The sequence below is a fragment of the Canis lupus genome, chromosome 6 (genome assembly GCF_003254725.2).
Source record: "Canis lupus dingo isolate Sandy chromosome 6, ASM325472v2, whole genome shotgun sequence".
NCBI lineage: Eukaryota > Metazoa > Chordata > Mammalia > Carnivora > Canidae > Canis > Canis lupus.
In genome coordinates, this window is record NC_064248.1 from 48,868,453 (window position 1) to 48,882,558 (window position 14,106).

The window sequence follows — 14,106 nt, forward strand, 5'->3', positions numbered from 1 at the left end:
GGACCTAGTTAGTTCTTCATGGTTTTAAACATTAAACTGAATGTAGAGTGCTGTTAACTTAGATCTAAATTTATTTTTATTTTTCTGACATTTGACAGAACTTCTAAATGTAAGAAAATGGTTCCAGTTTGGATTCATGTCAGGTTCTAATCAATCCCTGTTCTCCTCTCCCATTTAATTGTACTCATCATGGTCATCCACGTTGGTGGGAATGTGAACTGGTGCAGCCACTCTGGAAAACTGTGTGGAGGTTCCTCAAACAGTTAAAAATAGACCTGCCCTACGACCCAGCAATTGCACTGTTGGGGATTTACCCCAAAGATACAAATGATTTATATAATTTAACACATTGCAACTTACTTTGCCATTGAGTATATTCAAGACTGATTATCACCTCAGACACATCACTACACTTCTCCGTTGGCGACCTCTCTCCTCTTGATTCCATTAAGCACATCATTACTTGACTGCTCTTCTTAGCAGCACTTACACCAAGACATTCTACAAATATTCAGCATCTATTACGAGCAAAGCATTGATACAGGTATTACAAAGAACATAAAGACAAAACACTACCCCTTCCCCTTAAAATCTATAGTCTAACTAGAGAAATAAGATACTAAAAGAAATCAAGAGAAAGGAAAGAAACTGCAGCTTAGGTGATGTGGGAAGATACCAGAGATTAAGAGCTTCTAAACTACAATTTAAAGAATAAGATTCCTGCAGGATAAAGTAGGAAAGGAATATTCTATGTGAAGGCAACAACACTGAACAACAGGTGGTGGCCTTTTAAAATTGAGACATGGTATCAGATAATTAAAGAAGACTATCAATACTGGGGCATGAATCTCAGCACATGTTGTCCAGGGAAGACCACTCTTTAAAGTGTTATTTCAGCATGTAATAAGGGACACCTGGGTAGCTCAGTGATTGAGCATCTGCCTTTGGCTCAGGGCGTGATCTTGGGATCCGGGATCGAGCCCCACATCGGGCTCCCTGCGTGGAGCCTGCTTCTCCCTCTGCCTGTGTCTCTGCCTTTCTCTGTGTGTCTCTCATGAATAAATAAATAAAATCTTTAAAAAAATTTAATCAGCATGTAATGATATGGCATGTAGCATTTAAAACAAACAAAAAGTCAAGTAAGACAAGATCCAGAGTATCTATCCAAGGAGAAATACAGCATGTGAAAAAATTTAAGAAATAGGCTATTGGTCACTGGGCCACCATGAGCAGTCCAGTAGTCTGTATGTAGTCTATGTGAATGGCACTTCTTAAAGTTGTGCAGTGCACAACCTGTTCAAAAGTACTCACTGACCCTGACAGTTTCAGACAGGTAAGAACTTAACGTTTCAGAGATCTTGCTTTTAAGAACTCACTTAAGGTGAGATGGAGCTGAGGGTGAAAAATCAAATCTCTCTTGGAAGACTGAAATAAGTTGTATGGTTTGATCTCTTGAAAAAACAAGGCAGAAATGCATATAGTGACGTAGTAATGAACTAGGTACAAGACAAGGAACTCTACTACTGAGAAACACAGGGAGGCCAGGCAGAAGCACAGATGAACAGGAAGCGAATTAAGAAATGTTAAGTGAGACCAGTATCAAATTAATATGATTCTGAGTGCAATTTCTATGGCCCCAAAGTATTATAGGGCCATACCCCCCAAACCTTCTCTCTACTGATGGGAGTTTAAATGGTCACAGAACAAAATTATTAAGAAATTTTAAAAATGTTATCAAATCATTATTCAAGAAAAAAAATGTTCAGGGACACCTGGGATGTGTCCCAGGTCCTGGGATGGAGTTCTGCATCGAGCTCCCTGCATGGAGCCTGCTTCTCCCTCTGCCTGCGTCTCTGCCTCTCACTCTGTGTCTCTCATGTATAAATAAATAAAATCTTAAAAAAAAAAGTTCAAAACTTAGTTTTTTAAAGTTATTAATACCACTTCCTTCTTTCATTACAAAATAACATTTTAGCTACATTATAATTTTTATAAGCTTCAAGTATTATCCTGGAAATCCATGTTTTCTGAGTACCAAATATTCAAATTGCAAATTCATTTTTTTTATGGGGAGGGACAGGGTCCTGAAGTGTAGTTTTACTTGAATATATAGAAATTGTATAAAACCAACTGACCAGAGAAAAATTTTTGTTTGATAGTAATATTAACCAATGTTAATTGGTTACTATGTTGTAGGCCTTTGGACATACACTTTACTCATGTTATTATTATATTTAATCCTCACACAGCTTTGCGCAGTGGCAGTATCATAGCCAATGAGGTTTATCTGAGGCGCAATTATTGCTAATATTTAATCCTCACTAAAACCTTAAAGACAATAAGATTTATAATGTTAGCTAACATTTACTGAGTGACTACTAAGTACAAGACACTGTTAAAAATACTTTATATGAACTATTACCTCATTTAATTCACATGATGGTCCTATGAGTAAGAACCTTTATTATCTGCACATAATGTAACTGAAAATTTGGGAACTTTCCTAAGATCATTATTGCTAGTAAGAAGAGCCAGAACTCAAGTCCTATAATCTGACTCCAAAGCCCATGCTCTTGACCACAAGTTTTTACTGCTTCTGCAATTGGTATACACAGAATAAACAGTATCTTTGACACTACTGTTAGAATTCCATCTAATATTATTTAATGAATATCTCAAGAAGAACAATAACCAGAAGAAAAGATATGATTAATTCTGTATGAGCCTGGATCCCAGTAAGCCATTATTTTCAGAAACTTTAATGAGCTTTGTCAGTGAGTTAAAAAAAATGGAAAAAGAAACAATGCTATTCAAAGAAACAACAGAAAATATTACTACAAAACAAACCCAAAACCAAATAAAATCAAGTAAAATGCAAGGAAATAAGGTCAGGGTAAATCATATCCCAGGATTTAGAAAATGCAAACCAAATCCACTCCAAGAAAATTAAGTTTGTGGAAATTCTGCAATTTCACATAGACAGGGCTTTAATTTTGGTTGCAAATGTTTCTAGATTTATTGTGGAAAAAAATTACTCTCTATACATATGGTAAATGACCATACTACTAAATTTGAATAACTCAAGGCCTACACAGTTTCTTAGTGTACATATTTAATCATTACTTATATAGTTTAATAAGACATATTCTAGTTATCTTAATTTCCAGGCTTAAGGAATTATATATTGCTTCTTTTCATATCAAATCTTTAAAAGGAGGGAAAGTCGGGAAGGAGGAGGAAGAGGAAGAGACTTACTATTGGGGTTTAGAGCCATTAAGTAAAGCAAAGACTACAAAGTGCAAAGAGCCCAGATTGATTCCTGATCTAGAATGCTTTCCATTCCAACCTACTTCTTCCGCAGAAGGATGTTTCTGAAACCCATCATGTGTGTTAGCAATCATTTAGCTTAAAGCATTCATCTTACTGATAGCAAAACCAGTTCAACTCAGTTACTGGCAACGGAGCCAGAAGAAGTGGGCATCCTGACCACAGGCATTCTCTTTGGGCATAACTGTGTTCTTTAAGCACATGGTCATTGCTGCACACATATTAAGGCCCATTTGGAAAAACGGGTTTAACTTACAAGCACAGATTCAGCAATTAAGTAACTGTAGTGCTCCGAATACATACTTCTGCTTCCAAAAAATAAATTTACCTAGAAATGTTTTCAATTAATACCACCTTTTTTCATCAGAACTATAAATTAAAACCATGAGATATCACTACACACCCCCCACTAAAACTAAAGTTTTAAAAAACTTACAATACCAAGTTTGGCAAGGACATGGGGAAACTGGAACTCCTATCAGCAGCTGGCAGAAATGTAAATTGTACAAGTACTTTCAAAACTCGTCTGGCACTATCTACTAAGGTAAAAACACCTATCTTCTAACCTAGCAGTTCCAATTCGTGCATAATGTCCCAAAAGACATGAACATTGTGTCCAACAAAAGATACAACATTCATAGATTTAATCATATTGGCCCAAAACTAAGACACTTAAATATCCATCAACAATAAAAAAGATAGTGATATGTTCATAAATGGAATACTATTCAGCAAAGACAAAGAATGACACTGAGGGGGGCACTTGATGGGATAAACACTGGGTGTTATGCTATATGTTGGCAAATTGAACTCCAAAAAAAGAGATTAAAAAAAAAAAAAGACAAAGAGTGAACTATGTATCATCCAACAACATGAATGAATGTCACAGAAATAAAGGTGAGCCAAAGAAACCAGACATGAAAGAGGACATAATACATGATTCCATTCATAAGAACAGACAAAGTAATTTATGTACTACAGGTCAACTAATGGTTACCTTGGTAGGGAAAGGCATTTCCTGGGGTACAAAGGCCTTCTAGGATGCTGGAAATGTTTCATAATTTGAACTGGGTGATGTGTACATGGCTGTATGTAAGAGCTGTATGAATTCATCCAATTGTACACTTACGATTTTGAGGACTTTGCTGGAGGCAAGGTATATCCTATCTTCATAGCACTCTTTTGCTCAACCTTCTTTCTCTGAGATTCATCCATGTTGTTTTGTGTTAAGAGTAGTACATTCTATAAATAATAGTGAAAGGGAATAGAAGGGAAGGGAGAAGAAATGGGTAGGAAATATCAGAAAGGAAGACAGAACATGAAGACTCCTAACTCTGGGAAACGAACTAGGGGTGGTGGAAGGGGAGGAGGGTGGGGGGTGGGGGTGAATGGATGACGGGCACTGAGGGGGGCACTTGACGGGATGAGCACTGGGTGTTATTCTGTATGTTGACAAATTGAACACCAATAAAAAATAAATTTATTATTAAAAAAAAAGAGTAGTACATTCTTTCTCTTTACTGCATAGTATTGTATAAATGTACCACAACTACTCTTTTTATTGTTGTTTGGCATTTACAAAGTTTTACAAAAAAGAATAAATTTAATTTTTAGATCCCAAATGAACATCTTCTCTGTTCACTACATTTCATTTACTAAAATATTATTTGCATATTAGCCATCTTATACTTAAGTATTAACAAATTGCTAGGCAACACTTATTTGGTGCTAACCAAGTCTACAGTGCTGAACGCTGTGACAGAATGATAAAAGCAAAGACAGGTTTTCTCATAAAGGGCACCTCAGAGTATAACAATGTTTGCTTAAAATGACCTCTGGCAATCAATAAAGTATGATATCTAATCTAATGGATTGGTCTTAAAACTAATGAACTAATTTCACACTACTGTGAAGGAGGAAAAAGAGTAAGAACCAATCTAGATGGGATAGAGATGGTGGAGAAGGCTAGTACTCATAATCTGATAGACTCTGCAGATAAGGATAAAATTAATTTCAAACTCTATTATTGGTCAATGTTTACGGAGTCTTTACCAATTGCCAGGCACTATGCTAAAACCTTTATTATGTATTCTTTCATGTATCCTCACAACAATCCTATGAGAGGTGGTACTATTATCTCTATTTCACAGATGAAACAACTTGAGATTTAGAAAAGCAATCAGGAAACTCCTGGACTTAAGCCAAGGTCTCAATGACACTAAAATCTTAATTCTTTTTTTTTTTTCCTTAGAGGGAGAGAGGGGGAGAGAATCTCAAGCAGACTCCCCATTGAGCATGGAGCCCGATGGGCTTGATCATAACCCTGAGATCATGACCAGAGTCGAAATCAAGAATCAGACCCTTAATTGACTGAGCCATCCAGGAACCCCCTATAATCCCAATTCTTAACCATTAGGCAAACTTTCCATAGTTATTCCTTTATAAATAAAAGAATTTATTTGTAATTTATATATAATTTATATATATAACTAATTTACATATGTGGACGTGCATTCATTCATGTATCTACTGAGCATATGCCAAACCAAATGGACCAAAAAAAAAAAATTCCTGCCTTTGTGGTGTTTATATTTTAGTAGAAGGATATTGACAATAAAAATGGACACAATAAATAAGTAAATCACACAGTGATGTTAGAAGGTGCTATGAGGGGAAAGAGCAGATAAAATAATTGGAAGTATACAGTTGTTTGTTTTTCCTCCCCAGCAAAACCCAGCTCTGGAAGTGTACCATTTTATAGTTTTTGCAGCAGGAGGTGAGTTCAGAGAAGCAGGGCAGTAGTATATTGAGTAGTAAAACCTGGTAAGTCGTTTTTAAAAATTTTGGCTTTTGAGTGAAGGAGTAACCTTTCTCCTTCTCCCACCAAGTCTTGGCTAATTATATGGCTCCCTGAATATATCTTAAAAGGGCACTGTGTAGTTTTTTAAACACAGGAAGAGTGAAACTACTGTATCCCTGATTCTACCCTTTTAGCAATAGACTTTGGAGGAAGGAATACCAAATATAACTTCTAAAGCAATGCTATCTTTATTTTTTTATTTTATTTAAATTCAATTAATTAACATATAATGTATTATTGGTTTCAGAGATACAGGTCAGTGATTCACCAGTCTTATATAATAACCAGGGCTCATTATATCACATGCTCACCTTAATGTTTATCACTCAGTTACCAGCAATGCTTTAATTATCACTTATTTGTGAATTGATAGAAAATGACTATCAGTTAATCTGGGATTGCTAAACTCTACAAATATTAATCAAGATTTACTCTAACAATGAGGCAATCTCTGGGAACATATAGGTTAATATTCTTTATTCACAACGAGGTCAGATGGAGTTTACCCAGTAGCTCTGAGGTCTCCTTTTCAATAGACAAACAATGAACTCAAATAGGAAAATTGAAGGATGGCTTCTTTTAGATGTAAGTTAATTACAATTTGTACATAATGTAACGCAGTGTCTCAACTGTTATAACTCTAAAATTTAACTACTATGATGTGTTTATGACAATGGAATGGAAAAGCCATCATTATTAACTTCTTATGACTATCTATATCTTTCACATTTTAGGACTACTGCCTGAAGGTCACAGATTAGATATAAGGAAGAATTTCTGACAGTGTGGGTACTAAAAATGAGTTACTGACAAAGGTTATGAAAACAGCTTAAAGCTCTTTCAGGAAAAGCATAAATGTTCACCCTCAGGGATGATTTGGTACTCTCCTACTTCCTAGCAGGAATATAAAGAAGAAAATGCTCTAGGCCTCATTTATCCTTGTTATTCTTTAAACTAAAAAGGCTTTCACTTCATCCTCTTTTTTTTTTTTTTTTTTTGGCTCTAGAATTGCAGTTCTTTAAAACCATCCCCCTCTTTTCTACTAGATGGGAGATCCAAATTTACTGTATTACTATGGTATTATACTTTCATTATCATCAAAATAATGCTACCATATTGATTTAAAATTGTCTGAAATTGTTTTAAAGAGAAATTTTCAAAATCTCTGCCTAAATTAGGTGAAGAAATGAGATAATTTAATCAGCTATATGCTTAGCTATGTTTCATTAGTATGTTCTCTAGATGAGGGGTTTATCTTACATGCAAAATGCAATTAATATGTCTACTTATGTCTGCAACTCTCTTGGAAATGCATCAGAAAATAAGATGGGTTGATGGCCCAGTGAACGGATAAAAACATGTGATAAAGCAAATATAGCACAATGTTAACAACTATAGAACCTGAGGTGACTATATGGATGTTTACTCTAAAAACGCTTCAACTTTTCTACATATTTGAAAATCTTAATAATAAATGATGGGGCGTGGACACCTGGATGGCTCAGTCAGTTATCTGCCTTCGGCTCAGGTCATGATCCCAGGGTTCTGGGATGGAGCCCCAGGTCATCCGGCTCCCTGCTTAGTGGAGAGCCTGCTTCTTCCTCTACTCCTCCTCCCCTCCCCCTCCCCATCCTACGCACTTTATCTCAAATACATAAATAAAAACTAAAAAAAACAAAAAAAACACTGTGGAAAATTCAATCATATTTGAAATTGTTTTAAATGGTAAGGGAGAAATGTCCGAGTCAGAAAGAATAATTCTGCAGAAAAAGACTATGCAAGACTTTGCTGATTACATTTGTTGAGAGGAAAAAAGATTTCCACAACACCTTTATCTATGTTCAGAAAAGTCCCCCAAATTTACACTTCTATTGAGAAATGAAGGCAAGTAGAAAGGTAAGAACCTTATAGGGAAAGTAGTTAACCGAATTCTGAAGATTAAAAATTGAAATTGCTTCTGTATCTAAAAAAGAGTATTACCTTACCTACCCAGAATAACTTCATTTTCAATACAGATTTCCTGAAAGGACATAAACTACACCTTCCTTTCAGCACTGTCCTTTCACTGTAAATCCACTTAGAATTACTCAAAGCAAATCTGAAAACAAAAACACATTAAAAAAAATGACCGTACATTGGAAAATTTACCTACTCAAGAGGGTAATTATGAGGAGTATGTGAACTGTATCATAAACCTTTTAACACAAATAACTTTCTGAAGTGGCATGAATGACATGCTTTTGTTTGACATCCCATCAATGACTTTTGGTAGTCATCTAAAGCATACCACACCTTGCATTTCATAAAGATTGAAAAATATATCATAACTCAAAGAAATTACTGAGCTACTAGTGTATACATAATGCTCTATTTAACAAACATTTACTGAATATCTATTATGTGGCAGACACTGTGCTAAGCCTTAGGGATGAGAAGATACAGGACCTAACTTTATGAAATTGATGGTTTGATAAGGAAGATACACAAATGGACAATTATAAAACACTTAGGTTGACTTCTAAGTATATGCACAGAGTTTTATTATAATTAAAAGGATACCTAAACTAGTGCAGGGATCTCTGGAAAGGTTTCCTAAATTTAGTCTTTTTTTATGATTTTATTTATTTGAGAGAGAAAGAGAGAGAGCATGAATGGCAGGAAGGCTCAGGGGGAGGGCTGAGGGAGAGAAGCAGCCTCACCACTGGGTGCAGAGCCCAACTTGGGGCTCGATTCCAGGGAGATCGACCTGAGATCATGACCTGAGCTGAAATCAGACACTTAACCAACTGAGCCACCCAGGGGCCCCCAAAACTTAAAGAATGAGCAGCAGTGATCTAGATAGGAGAAAATGGGAGGAAAGTACTCCATGCTGAGGTGGTAGCCTGACTAAAGTCAAAGGAGGATGTTGTGGGCACAGAAGAGTACCACTAGAGAAGTAGCTCAAGGTATGGAGTGGAGAGACATGAGGCTAGCAAGGTAGGCAGTGGTCACTCTGGGGATGACCTTGTGGGATATGTTAAAGAGCCTCGACTTTCTCTTGACCTCAAAAGGGTTTTTTGAAGGGAATGTCATTTTCAGACTGCAACTTAGCTAGGTCTCTCTGGTCCCCCGAAAGAAGTATGAATGTGAGGGAGGCACGGTGAACAGGTGCAGGAGTGACATGAGGACCTAAAGAAAGACTGTGATAGTAGGTACGGTTTCTATTGAGAGGCAGATAAGTCAGATTGGATGTGAGGTAACTTCCAAGTGTCTGGCTTGCCTACGTCTATAGATGATAACGCCCTCCATCCAAAGTAGATAGTACAGAAGGAAAAGCCAAGTTGAAAAGATGATGGATTCAGTTTTGGATGTGTTGAATGTGATATGCCTCTGGGTTATCTAGGTGATTTCCAGCATAAAGTTAAATATAGGAAGCTGAAGGGGAGATGTGAATGGGAGGCTAAAGGTCTGAGTCAGCAAAATACCAGACACTCAAAATTATGAGTGAATAGGGCAGCCCAGGTGGCTCAGTGGTTTGGTGCCGCCTTCCACCCAGGGCGTGATCCTGGAGACCCGGGATCGAGTCCCACATCCGGCTCCCTGCATGGAGCCTGCTTCTTCCTCTGCCTGTGTCTCTGCCTCTCTGTGTCTCTCATGAATGGATAAATAAAATCTTTAAAAAATTATGAGTGTATATTCAGGGTTTTATTATTGCTTCCAATGTCAGCCATTCTACGGGGTATATACTGTTATCTCACTGTGGTTTTAGTCTTTATTTCCTTAATGTCTAATAATTAGCATCATTTCAAAGCTTCTTTGATATTAGTGTATCCTCTTTGGGGATTTATCTATCTTACTCTCTGCGAGACTCTTGTTCAAATTCTTGGCCTATTTAAAAAATTAAGTTGTATTCTTATTTTTGCCTTTTGAGAGTTATGTATTCTTGACATAAGTCTTTTAGCAAACATACGCTTTGCGAATATTTTCTCCCGTGTGTGGCTTCAACAATATCTTTTGAAGAGCATACATTTTATTTCAGTGAACTTCAATTTCTCAAAAAAAAATTTTTCCCTTACATCATGCTTTTGGTGTTGCACCTGACAAGTCTTTGCCTAAATAATAAGATCACACATATTTTCTGTCTAGGAAGTTTCATGGTTTTATGTTTTCCATTAAATTTATGATCCATTTTGAATTAATTTTTGCTTATGGTACAAGGAATGGATGGATGTTAATGACACCGGATAGAATCAGTCATGACGAGCGTACTGAATGAGAAGTGCAGAGGGCAGATGGAACCTTGGAGAAATCAGATGAAATTAAGGCTTGAGAAAAAAACGTCGGGCAAAAAAAGACTCAAGGCATTGTATGAAAAAGCAAGCAGGAAAAATCTGAATAATCAACACTGCCTACTAAGATAAACAATGGAAATTGTCTTTTTGACTTTGATGAGGTCACTAGTGACCTTACCAAGGGCATTTACAGTCAAAACAAACCATTCCCGATACCGGAACTACATCTAACCAACCACTTCGCAGGAATTCCCCCGGTGGAAGCGATTGAAACCTGAAATTCCTGGGCACTTAAAGGTCACCTCTCTAGGCGCGAGGGCACAGCGGCGGGGGGCAGGGGGCGGGCCTGGGCTTCCCGACGCTGAGGAGGGCTGGGGCGTAGCCCGGGCACGACCCGGGGGCACCCCGGAAGGAGGTCCCCAGGTGGGGGCAGAGCCGAGGCACCACCGCCCGCCGGGAAATCGGAGTCACACCGAGGGCCAAGTGGGCTAACCCGACACCTCCCAGGGAGGCAGCAGTGGGACGAGGGGATGCTGAGGCGAGGCCGGAAGTGCCGCGGCCGGCCACCACCCGGGCGACTCAGTCCCTCCCGCCCGTCAGCCGCGCCGGGGCCTGGAGGGGAGGCGGCCGTGCGGCCCGACCTCGGGGCCACAGCTCCCGCACTTACCCCGTCCTAGGGTGGGGTCCTTCCCCCGAGGCCGCGCCGGGAGGCTGTGCGCGGACCCCCGCCCCCCCTACCTCGGCCCGACCGACCCTCCGCGTCGCGGCCCAGCTGCCGGCCGCTCACTTCCGGCCCAGCCCTTGCCTCCGCGCCGCTCGCCGGGGAGCCGCTGACCCGCCCCTCCGGCCAGTCGTAAAGTGCGGTAAAGGCGGCGGCATTTTGCGGCACCGCCGGTGAGGCCGGCGGCGTGGGCCTTCCGTCCACGCGAGCTCGCCCTGCGGGTAGCTGCTTGTTCGGCGAGGCTGCCGGTTAGCCATTTTGGGGACTCAGCGACAGTCCTCGGAGGGTGACTGACCGCTTTTGATTTGGTGTAACGGGAGAGGCGGCTCGTCCCAGTCCGCGGTTGTAAGGGGCGGGACGCCAGGCGCTCGGACCTCGCTCGTGACTTGCGGTCCCTCGTGCACACTTGCTCTTGGTTTCCACGGTCGTCACTAGATTCTGGGAGCCCTCGGTGTAGCTGACACGTGTTTTTCTTGCTGCCTCCGTCTTGCAGTCCCCGCCCTCTTGGACTTTGAAATGCTTTACCTGATCGGCTTGGGCTTGGGCGATGCCAAGGACATCACAGTCAAGGGCCTGGAAATCGTAAGACGCTGCAGGCGAGTGTACCTGGAAGCCTACACCTCGATCCTGACTGTAGGGAAGGAAGTCCTGGTAGGTGCTTACGGCGCCCCAGCCCCTGGGAGGAAAGCTGTGATTTCCATGACCCACGCTGAACCCAGCTTTCGGGCCTGCTGGCTTAAAGCCTTTAAAACACATCCCCAGCCCGTTAAGGATCACAGGACTGGGAGTAACACAACCACCGAGTGAGCTGGAAAATGAAAGGGCGCTTTTTGTCCTGCTTTACAAGTCTGATTTTGTGGCTTTCTCCGGTAAATAGGAAAGTTATTTTACACTCCTGAGGATAGTTACCAAAATCCCTTATTTCATGAGATAGACATTTTTTTTTTTTTTGAGTTGAGTCCTAATGAGGTAGTGGCATCACCTTAATGAGTTGGTTGTACATTCAAGAAACTAAGCGGAAAGCTGCTCCCTTTGAAGTAGTATATCCGTAGGGAATGGTAATCGCCTTTCTGTCAGTATCCTGTCCAGAGAGGTCTCACCTTTAAAAAGTGCCAGGGAGGCTGATGCACACTCCCTTGTGTGTATTGCGTCAGCCTGGGACTTCCCAACCCTAGGATTTGTTTTTTGTTTTTTTTGTTTTGTTTTGTTTTTTTTCTAGGATTTGTTAATATGTCATACGTGTAGCTTGCTCTTGTTAAGGGCTCAGTACGTTTTGGAGGAGGGGCTAGGTGGTTCAGGTGCACTGTCAAAATCCAAATAGAATGCACTGAAGATGAAGGGAGCCATGGACATGCTGCTGTAAGAGGAGGGAGACGTAGAATTGAATGGCCTGTCAAGGCTTGCGAACAAAAAGGTGAAGGTCTTCCGTTCCCTCGGGTTCACAGCCCAGAGAACTCTAGTTTCAGAGTTACTTTAACATCTTAAGAAATTAAAGACTGTTACGTAAATTGGCCATGTCCTGATGTGTGTCTAATGACCAGCTTTGATTTGTTGGCTTTCATTTGTCTGGTTGGAACCAAAGTATCTAAGCTCATGATAAGAAATGTTCTTCTCTTACCAGTGATCAAGGAAAACTGGAATCAAATTCATCCAAGAGGATAAATTTATTTATTATTACTGGAGTTCGATTTGCCAACATACAGTATAACACCCAGTGCTCATCCCGCCAAGAGCCCCCCTCAGTGCCCATCACCCAGTCACCGCCCCCCCCTTCCCCATCCACCCCCCCCCCCAACCTCCCCTTCCACCACCCCTTGTTCGTTTTCCAGAGTTAGGAGTCTCTCCTCTTCCGTCACCCTCTAATTTTTCCCACTCATTTTTCCTCCTTTCCCTTATAATCATTTTCACTATTTTTCTTTTTTTTTTTTTTTAAGATTTTATTTATTTATTCATGAGAGTCACAGAGAGAGAGAGAGAGACAGGCAGAGGGAGAAGCAGGCTCCATGCAGGGAGCCCAACGTGGGACTCGATCCCGGATCTTGAGGATCATGCTCTGGGCTGAAGGCCGCTAAACCGCTGAGCCACTCTGACGTCACCCCTTTCACTATTTCTTATATTCCCCGTATGAATGAAACCATTTAATGTTTGTCCTTTTCCGATTGACTTACTTCACTCAGCATAATACTCTCTAGTTCCATCCACATCAAAGCAAATGGTGGGTATTCGTCCTTTCTAATGGCTAATATTCAATGATATTCATCTTTATCCATTCATCTGTCGAAGGACATTGAGGCCAAGAGGATAAATTTTTATAGGATAAAAAGTCAGGGCATGGCACAGAGGAAAGTTGGACTTGACTTTAAGCCTTCTCTGTTACATGTTACCATGTCACCTTGGACAAGTCGTTTAACTTTAGTTTTTTAGTTTGTAAAATGGGGCTAAAAATGCCTACATCAGGGCTCCTGGGTGGCTCAGTCAATTAAGCATCTGCCTTTGGCTCAGGTCATGATCCCAGCATCCTGGGATTGGGCCCAAATCTAGCACCTTGCTCAGCGGGGAGCCTGCTTCTCCCTCTCCCTCTCCCTCCATCTGCTGCTCCCTCTGCTTGTACTCTCTCCCTTTGTCAAACAAATGAATAAAATCTTAAAAAAAAAACCCTACCTCTTAACATACGTTCTTAACATAGTGCCTATTGCAAAAATGTTCAAAAATGCTAGTTGTTAATAGACACATTTCCAGATTTCTCTAAACCTTAGTAACTTCATTTGTGAAAATGGAGATAATAACTAGGTGGAGGGTTATGTATGTTTTTATTAAGATGATGTATTTGAAAGTGCTTTGTAAACTTTAAGTGTTAGTTAAATGGTAGTTTTGGTTGCTGTAATTTTTTCAAGTATATTTTTTCCAAGAATGTATTGTTGGGGCCT

At 40.0% G+C, this 14,106-nt stretch overlaps 1 protein-coding gene, 1 long non-coding RNA gene and 1 other non-coding gene across 10 annotated transcripts in view; 2 read left to right on the plus strand and 1 right to left on the minus strand.

Moving 5' to 3' along the window:
• The window catches only part of LOC112640772 (uncharacterized), a 152,765-nt gene extending 141,491 nt beyond the window's left edge, over positions 1-11,274 (minus strand). For 3 of the 7 annotated variants that reach the window (XR_007411404.1, XR_007411407.1, XR_007411411.1), the window contains exon 1: positions 11,126-11,274. This is a non-coding gene — a long non-coding RNA (uncharacterized LOC112640772). Of the gene's footprint in view, positions 1-360; positions 519-4,456; positions 4,570-8,167; positions 8,286-11,125 lie in introns of all 7 variants that reach the window. The other 4 variants (XR_007411406.1, XR_007411410.1, XR_007411409.1 and 1 more) reach the window with 4 other exon arrangements.
• LOC112641124 (U4 spliceosomal RNA) lies at positions 2,248-2,385 on the plus strand. Its single transcript, XR_003124514.1, has one exon. It is a non-coding gene; the product is annotated as a U4 spliceosomal RNA (small nuclear RNA).
• The window catches only part of DPH5 (diphthamide biosynthesis 5), a 36,658-nt gene continuing 33,191 nt past the window's right edge, over positions 10,640-14,106 (plus strand). The window contains exons 1-2 of one of the 2 annotated variants that reach the window (XM_049111623.1): positions 10,640-10,755; positions 11,673-11,830. In XM_049111623.1, the coding sequence (XP_048967580.1) occupies positions 11,696-11,830 (135 nt within the window). In that variant the 5' untranslated portion in view covers positions 10,640-10,755; positions 11,673-11,695. Of the gene's footprint in view, positions 10,756-11,314; positions 11,831-14,106 lie in introns of those variants that run through there. The other variant, XM_049111622.1, reaches the window with a different exon arrangement.